The sequence below is a fragment of the Sander vitreus genome, chromosome 21 (genome assembly GCF_031162955.1).
Source record: "Sander vitreus isolate 19-12246 chromosome 21, sanVit1, whole genome shotgun sequence".
Classification (NCBI taxonomy): domain Eukaryota; kingdom Metazoa; phylum Chordata; class Actinopteri; order Perciformes; family Percidae; genus Sander; species Sander vitreus.
The window spans coordinates 6,541,680-6,551,327 of NC_135875.1; the positions used below are offsets into that span (position 1 = coordinate 6,541,680).

The 9,648-nt window shown below is 37.8% G+C and overlaps 1 protein-coding gene across 1 annotated transcript; it reads right to left on the minus strand.

Moving 5' to 3' along the window:
- Positions 1-397: 397 nt before the first annotated feature.
- sgca (sarcoglycan, alpha) lies at positions 398-7,676 on the minus strand. Its single transcript, XM_078279811.1, has 11 exons — positions 7,555-7,676; positions 7,181-7,309; positions 6,923-7,074; positions 5,936-6,002; positions 5,640-5,838; positions 5,390-5,558; positions 4,115-4,323; positions 3,826-3,852; positions 2,354-2,533; positions 2,161-2,187; positions 398-2,043 (listed from the first exon to the last, which is right to left on the minus strand). Exons 1-11 carry the CDS (start codon positions 7,589-7,591, stop codon positions 2,037-2,039), a joined length of 1,203 nt encoding a protein of 400 aa, XP_078135937.1. The 5' UTR covers positions 7,592-7,676; the 3' UTR covers positions 398-2,036.
- Between the last annotated feature and the right edge of the window lie 1,972 nt (positions 7,677-9,648).

Here is a 9,648-nt window from a genome sequence, read left to right on the forward strand (position 1 = left end):
AAGAAACATAAAACGACTAAAAATAGATGCAGGGACACAAAATGACTACAGAGATGCAAAATGACAACAAAGAGACTCTAATTACCTGAACAAAGACCCAAAACAATCGAAAGCGTGCACATACGACTACAAATAACTCAAAATGACTACTAAGAGACACAAAACAACCACAAAGAGACGCTAAATGACTAAAAATAGATGCAAAACAATAACATAGGGACACAAAATGACTAAAAATAGACTTTGAGTTTGGGGGCCTCATACATGTGTGTGCCCAGGGGCCTATTGTCTCATAATCCTGCGGTGACTACACGTGGTACCTGCTTCGAGAAATCTTTGACATCTTAGGCTTTGCTGAAGGACACAACAATTAAGAATGTGGCTTTTGATATATATATTTTTATTTTTTTTTTATTATTTTGTATTTATTGGACAATAGCATATTACAGTTCAAGAAGTGTACATAGATAATACATGAACTCAGGGTATCTCCTCTCATTGCCCTTTTTTCTGTCCCTTCTATATCTCACAAACATTTCAAAACTATTTGACAAAAACAAGGGATATAAGGGCTTTTGATATTTTTAATTAGTATTGAAAGATGGTGGAATACAGGAAATCTCAAACAGCAAGTAACAATTTGACAAACTACACACTCTTTAAAGTGCTCATATTATGCTTTTTGGCTTTTTTCCCTTTCCTTTATTGTGTTATATATCTTTTTGTGCATGTAATAGGTTTACAAAGTGAAAAAGCCCAAAGTCCAACCCAAAGGGAGTTACCATCTCCCTAGTCTCACTTTGCCAGACCCTCCTCCAAAGCGCGCTGAAGGATGGTCTGGCTACTCCACATAGCATTCCGGAATGGGAGGAAAACGTGCTCTGGTTTAATGGCATTTCTTTAAACCAATCAGAAACGTCATGGGCGGTGCTAAACTCTGCACAGAGCCGCTGCAAAATAGTCGTAGGAGAGAAAACTTGGACAGATAGTCTAGCTAGCTGTCTCAATTTACCCTGCAGAGATCTGAGAAGCAGTCAACAATAGTTCTCATAAATCCACCGAATTTAAAATTCCAACACAAAGAAAGCGGAAGGAAACGGAAAATACATGCATCCGGCGGAATTTCCTGCAGCACCGGAGCAATCCCGGAAGTGGAACGTGAAGGATATAGACTACCATCTCCCACAGAAAACACTGTTCACCAACTGCTCGAAACAACTCTATTGTAGGCCAGCCTTTACTTCCGTGACAAATGCGCGTCATTTGGCGTCACTTTGCAACACACGGTATAATGCCCGCCTAGCTGCTAATGTGGCACATCCTGCTAGCATGCTTGTCAGGGCCCGCCCTACTCTGCTTCTGACTGGCTAGTAGTCCTTACCTAGGTACTGCAGCATGTGTGACTCCCAACGAAGATGGAACAGAAGTGCGATGTCTCACTCTGTAGCTAAAACAGAGAGCTCAACACACAGGGTGAAAAGAGGAGCTGCAGCAATGTGCAGTACAACAAATATATGGTGTTTTTTGAAAATTAAACCATGTAAACCTATTCTTTTCCATTCCATTATCTTTATTGTGACTATTATTGCCACTGTTCATCACACCCCCAACTGGCACCGTCAGACACCGCCTACCAATAGCCTGGGTCTGTCCGAGGTTTCTCCCTAAAAGGAAGTTTTTCCTCGCCACTGTCACACTAAATGCATGCTCTTGGGGGAATCACTGGAATTGTTGGGTCTTTGTCAATTATAGAGTGTGGTCTAGACCTACTCTATCTGTAAAGTGTCTTGAGATAACTCTTGTTATGATTTGATACTATAAATACAATTGAATTGAATTATGGTATAACCTCTAAATTATACTACTATACTACTATATCTACAATTATGAACCTGAAAATAAGCATAATATGAGGTCTTTAAATTTAAATTAATGGCACCTAAAGATGAAAAAAACACAATTTCTCACTGCAAATATAGAACTACAGACTGTATAAATGACACTCTGTATCAAAGACGCTTAATCCATCGCTGTTCTCATTTCCTGCAAAAACAAACAACATAATGAGTCTGTGTTCTTCGAAGCATCCATAATAATCCGAGAAAAAACGTAAAATATAGACCAGAATGAATGAAGTGTTATAGGAGGAAGTGGGTTTACCTGGGCAGTGTGTCACTGTAAGGATCACTATGAAAACAGGAGAAGAAATCTATGTTAATAATGTATTAGTCTCCTCTGGTGGGTCAAGTGAGTCATCCATTTAATTTACATAGTAACAGAAGCAGGATGCTGGTTATGACAAAAATACTAGATCTGTTAATAAATGTAAAGAATCAGTTGCTGGGGTCCTTACTGCTGGGCCATTATGAGGGGGATGGTGGGGCTGTCAGACTGCAGCGGAGGAGCCCGGTCTCCGGTCCGGCTGTTGAACATGGGCAGCGTGGACAGAGGTGGAGGAGCGCCACGCTCTGCAGCCATGTTCCTCAGCTCATCGCTGTTCCCGTGAATGGTGTAGTGGTGGTACAGCTGAATTCTGCAGCAAACAGAACATCACATACAGTATGGTATGTTGTGTTTTTCTACAGCCTTTCCGTGAGTTTATATGATTTATTGTTCTATGTTAGTTCAGAGAGAGACGCAAACACATCCAGATTGTCTGAAAGTGGTTAGATGAGAGAAAACTACACAGGTGGGGGTCAGTGAGTAAATGATATGTTTGGTTTCATAACTAATGTTGTAATGCAGTGGCGGAAGTTCTTAGATCTTTTACTTAAGTAAAGGTACTAATACCACACTTTAAAATACTACGTTACAAGTGAGTCCTGCATTCAAAAGCTTAAATAAATGAAAGTTTGCAAGTATTATTAGCTAGATTTACTCAAAGTATCAAAAGTTAAAGTACTCATAGTGCAGTAAAATGTTCCCTGTCAGTTTTTGACCTTTTATATCTGATATTTCTGGATTAATATTCCTGCTGCATTAAGGTCATACAACCTTTTTTTACATTCAAATGACCTCACTGCAGCACGAATATTCTAATAGTCCAGTTTTTCCTGAAAAAAATGATGTTCATAAATTGACTGTAGACAACCGGGTTGATGTTTTACAAGCTTTTTTAGAAAATAAAACCAGACAGACAATGAACTGTAAAAATGACCTTAGGTTTCTCAGCGTTAATGTGTATGTTGCATTTCACTGCTGTAGATGTTTAAGGTTGTGCTACTTTAAGTCCTTTATATACTGTTGTTGGTTAGTTTAATCTACAGTGATGCATCATATTCTATAAAATCATCATATGTTTGTAGCATCGTTGTCCTGTGAGAACCACGTATCTCTAAAAGGTCAACTTTTCATGGTGTCAGAAAAACAGCCCTGTTTTCAGCTTTGTGACGATGCGTTTTCCAGCTGATCCAAGAGGCTTGTTAAAGACTTTATTTAGCTTAAGAAGGAGGAGAATTTTCTCAACACATAAAGGAACACTTCCTACAGCTTCTCACAAACATTCAACATCAAAATCACCAAATTTGGAGATGCATGGTTTTCACTGGACAGGAAACGGATTAAAAACTGTAATCCGGAAAGTAACTACAGCTGTCAGACAAATGTAGTAAAAAGTACAACATTTTTCCCTGAGATGTAGTGGAGTAGAAGTATAAAGTATAAAAGCATGAAATGGAAAGTACTCAAGTGTAGTACAAGTACCTCAAAATTGCACTTAAGTACAGCACTTGAGAAAATGTACTTGCTACATTCCACCACTGATTAATGCAAAACATGGAGATAACAGCATCATTCAGGGAACAGTGAACAACTCAATGTACTTACTGGTTTGTTTTTGCATTCCTTTTGGTACTATAAAAAAAAGAAGAAAAAAGTGTCACCTCTGTGTAACAGTTTATCAGGATCAGCCAAAAGCTTTGAGTATTTGCTTTAAGGGTCAATTCACCCACATAACAGAAATGTGCATATTCCTTCCTGCCCCTAGTGGAATCCATTGCATGGCTACATGAATGTCCACAAGGGGTAAGTGGGGAAAAATGTGTTGGTAATTTGGTGAACTGACCCTTTGTCACAACAACATCTTTTTTTCAGTAGAATCAAGATAGATGCTTACACTCCCTCTCGTCTGCCAAACATGATGTAAGCCAGCAGGAGACACAGGATGATGGCGAGGATCAGGGGCACGATTACTGTCACGATGTAGTCCGGGAAGAAGTCTCTGCTCGGGGGAGACTCAGGAGGGTCGAAGTCACCTCCATCCTCCAGAATCCCCGAACCCATCGTGGGAGCAGGTGGAGCCGGCTCCTGCTTTGTGAGATCAATCTGCAGGGGAAAAGAAGAGAAACGGAAAAGTGATTCTTGTGTTTACAGTAACCGTGAGACACTTTAGCCACAGACGACAGGATTGTTGTAATTAATCGTAAACCACTTCGATTATCGATTAATCGATTAATTTACATTTTTCAAGCAAAAATGTCAAACATTTGATGGTTTACAGATTCTCAAATGTGAGAATTTGCTGCCTTTCTCAGTCTTACATAGTGAATTGAATATTTTTGGGGTTTTGGATTGTTGGTTGGACAAAACAAGACTTTTAATGATGTCAACTTCTGCTCTAAGATATTACAGTTTTCACTGTTGATGTTTTATAGACCAAACGATTAATCAATAATAACAAATAACCATTAGTTGCAGCCCTAAGTGGAGTTCAGGGCCGCTCCAGTTGTTCACAAGATAAATGTGAGTGGTTAATTAACAGGATAAAAAAACAAAACAAAAACAGTTCCGCAGCAAAGAATTGTACTGGTTTCTTCAGACTTGCCTCTATTATTGGCCTTTTTCCTGAAAATCTTATTTATTGATTTTAAACATTTTACTGGAGTCATAAGTAGACATTGCCTCATGTGTCCACTTAAAAAAGGTATTCAATTTACAGTTATATAAAGCAAAGACAATCAAAATGACAAATTATCATCTTAAATGATGACTCAATGATTAAAATAGATGAAAGATAAGAGTGACCTTTCTTTCTTTGACAGGCTCATTTAATGGATTTTTAGGGGCCAGAAGATGTTAAAGTATGTAGCATTTCACAATAAAAGAGAAAAAAATTGTAAATTTTCTGATCATCTTGTGACCGCCCTGAAATATCAGGAATAAATCATTGTTTCAGCGCATTAGTCCCAGTAGCATTAATTCCCAAAACTCTTGACATTTAAAAATAATGACTTTTGCATATACGTCTTAAGACATATATAAGTCTTATAAGACATTTAAGTCACTAAACAAGCACTGCTTTGCTCATTTGGATTTATTATATAATTTCATTCATAAAGAAAAAAAAAGACACATATGTGAATATACAGTATGTGTCTTTTTCAGGGCTCACCAGCTCCGTCTTGCACCAGGTGATACAGTTGCTGGGAATGTTGCAGAAGTTACAGCCTCCGGGGACTTTGACTTTGGCCCCTGTTGCACACTGCTTTTGATGCTCTGCTGTCATCACCCTTAAGAGACAATCTGAGAAATACTGCTCCGACCCCACCTTCACATACACACTGACACAAATCAGATTTTCATAAACACAGTTATTCCAAAGCTAAAACTTCAAACAGTATCTTTTCAATCTCTTTGTTTACCCTTCAAAGTGTCCTGCAAGAGGGAGGGGAACTCTGCCGCCACGGTCGAGGGCGTTGGTAATATTGACAATTTCCAAAGCCTCCGTTTTCCACAGCTTCTGTAGATCCTGCTTTATCTCATCCTGAACAGAAGGGGGCAGCACCTTCTCAATCTCCCTCAGCTTGATGAAGAACTCTGCTTGATAGGGCAGCATCTTCTCTGTGAGATACAGCAGCGATGTACGACATGTTAACATTATTGCACTACCTAATTTAACTGTATATGCATGTGTGATTATCATTTAAATCAATCATACCCGCAGTAGCTTTGATTACGAGTATGTGTCTGGCTGCGTCGTAGCTCCGTTTGTTGATGGCGTAGATCTATCAGAAAAAGAATGAGTTCATTACCATCATAGTTATCAGATTTCATATTATTTCACTGTCTATTTGTGATGTTTAAGAGATATTTTACATCTGCTGAAGTCTACTTTTACTTCTTTTCCTACATTTCCCATAATGCCTTAACCCTCTTGAGAAGAAGAAATAACACAGTTCTGCAGCACAGAATGATACTGTTTTCTTTGGACTTGTCTCTATTATTTGCTTTTTTTCTTGTGAAATACTGGAGAGATTTACATCTTCAGGCCTTTTATTTAGAAATTCTAAAAAGTTATTGTTTCGCTACATTTCCCATAATGCCATAACCCTCTTGAGTCCGTCTATTCATCTGTGAATACTAAGCTTGTTTTATTTACAGTAACATAACTTAATTTATATATCACGTAGAGACAAGCTAAGAAAACGTGATGTGGAGCTAAACAAAAACCAAAAAATATATGTATAGAAAGCAAAAATGATCAAAATCAACCTGAAGTCCAGAGGGTAAACCCTAGAACTGCAGTTTGTCATTATAAGGAGTGTTTTGAAACAGATGTAAAGCTGGTGGTTCCATCCAAAATGTAACATCATTTTCAGCTATAAAACATTGGGTTTGATTGAGATGAAAGTGCCACTTTGGAAATTTGTTATCTCTTCTTCTTCAAAGACATGTTTCTTCCTGAATGTTTTATGTTGGTTCAAAACAGCAGATGTAGAGAAACCCCCAAATCTTTTGTCTCTGAGGGTCTGACAGCAGCCTGACATTTACCACCAGTGTGTCAGACAGCTGCATCATTTTCAGATTTGTCTCCCCTGGCACATTATCTATAGGAACAGTAAAATGTAAGAATATATACAACTAAACAGCAAAATGGGACTCATGGGCAGCATATACTGACAGTGTTTTTATGATCACTTCATACCTCAATTATACTTTTTCCTGGAGATGTTGGCGTGCCGTACAGGAAGCCATTATCGTAGGGGTGCCTTTGGGTGAAGCGAAGCCACTCTGGGAGGTCTGGGAAATTCTGCCTGTTGCACTTAAAAACCATGGGGTCATCGTACAAGCGCCCAGCTTTATGACATAGCAAAAAGAGGAGTAGAGGGTTAGACACATGTGATGACTAGATATATATCTTGTAATTTTGTTTAATAATGACCAAAATGAATAGGATTCCTACCATAAAGTTTTGACAAAGGTTCAAAGTCATTCTGGAACGTCTCTCTCAGCAGCTCATATGTAAATAACTTCCCCACAGGAATGGTAACTTTGATCTCTGCATCGGCCCCAAACAAACTGACAGCACCAACTGTGTAGAAGTGAAGCGAAATAAACACCAAAGGATTTATCTAAATTGTCAACAATAAAACCCTAAATTTGACATTAAAACATGACAACACATAACGCCTGCACAGTTAAAGTCCTACAGTCCTTGACAGCTGCAATCAGGACCAAATGTTTATACTAAATAACAACATGCCTAAAACTAAAAACAAGCTTTCCAGAGTTTTTTATAATACATGAAGGGAAATTATTATCTAGGAATAAACTTGCCTGTTAAAAAGAAGACCCAGCTACTGTAGCCTGCCATCTTGTTTTGGCCTGTGATTGACAGAGCCAAGCGGAGAGGGGCTTGGTCACAGCGAAAGACATGTCAGAGCTATTTCTGCCTCGCTCACCTCATAACATCCGGACGGGTGTCTGTGAATGTGATAGTGTAAAGGGGTAGATAAAGAACTGTATTATTCCGTCCAGTGATATTAAATCATATACTTAGTTACTTTTAGGCATCATTTTACTGTGCAAAAAGCAACTAAATATATTTAAGTACTTAAGTTGAATTTTAAGGTATTTAACTTGAGTATTTCCATTTTCTGCAACTTGATATTTCTACTCTGCTACATTTCAGAGGGAAATATTGTATGTTTTACTCCACTATATTTATCTGATGACTCAAGTTACTAATTTGTAGATTAAAATTGACATACAAAACATGCAAACAAATGAAATATGATGCATTGCTCTATAGGTTAGGCCACCCAACAGTATATAGCGCAGTTAAAAAGTAGATCAGCTACAGCATTACACTGCTGTTTAAATGTAATGCATCAAAACAATGACAATCTAATAATAAATAGTGTAATATACTTAATGCAGGTTTCTGGTTGTTTTAAACTTTTTTGTGACAAATAAAAAAGTGATAACTAACTTTTTTAAATAATAAAAAAAAATAAGACCAACTATTGATCCCATACAGTAAAATTGAAGTGTGCTGCAGCAAATGCAAGTATAAGAACAGATGCAAGGTTACAAATATTTACTTATTTATTTTTTTCAATTTGATCTTCTATGTGATTAGTCCTTTAGAAAAAAAAATCCTACTTACATGTATTTTTCTGTATTTCTTTTATATCTTGTAATCTAATGCATACACTATAGAAGATAGTAACAAAGTGTACTCAAGCACAAAATATCCCAAATAAGTGACAAAATGATCAAGTTGCAAGGTTGCAATGATTGAACACTTGAGGGAATGGGGGTGTCTTATGTAAGCAATACATATTTTTTTCAACTTTATACATTGAGGGTATGTTTTTACTCTTAATTTACTGTAAAGACAACATTAACTTATCTTTACAGTAAATTAAGAGTAAAAACATTCCCTCAATACATTACGTTTCAAAAAACAAAACATTTATTGCTTACATAAGACACCACCATTCACCACCAGAGAAACTGTTAATTTGTTTACTTTCTTCGCTACAGGACTTGCTATGCTAAAACCACAGTTACACACTTGTATATGAAAGCTAGTTGGATGGTAATATGCCTTAATAGAATAGACCTTCAACTGATGTGAGATAAAGAATAGGACAAGAGGAAATGTGGAGGACACTCTCTTATGTTGTTCTTTGCAATGTGTGAAACAGCTGTATGAATGTGTTGTGGCCTTGTAGATAAATGAGCCCCTGTAAAATATAGAAACCGAAAAGACGGTGTGGGTAGATTCAAAACCAAACCGAAAATGCTGTGTCTATACCACTGATAATATCTAATGTATCTATCAGCACAGATGCAGAATGCAGGAAGCAACAATGTGTCCTGCATATAACCCAACGGATGTGTTATTGGCCATGGAGGTTTGACATGATAGAGGTTTGACTGATGGGTCCTAATGCTAGCCGAGTTCTCTGACAGTTACAGCCCCCTATAGTTTGATATTCTAGGTATCCGCAGACTTTTCAAGGACTAGTAAGTGCAAGTGCATACATATTTATATCATTCTTGTTTGTGTGTGTGCGTGTGTGTGTGTGTGCGTGTGTGTGTGTGTGTGTGTGTGTGGGGGGACGGGGGGACGGGGGGCCCATATGACTAAAGAGTTAGCACTAAAGCCACGAGATGCTACTTTGTAACACAGATGGACAAACTAAACAGCAGAGAAAGAGAAGTGAGAGAAAGTAAACAAAGACTCAACAAAAAGTGTTAAAGTGTTGCAGCAGAGGGAACAAATGATTGTGGAGAAACAAGTTGAGAAATCTGACCAAATAAACGAAAGAATGTGTGAAGAATGAAGGTCTAGCACTGAATTAGTGTGGCTATTGGAGCATGCAAGGTGGCATGCATAATCACTGTGGAAGACTGAAAGTG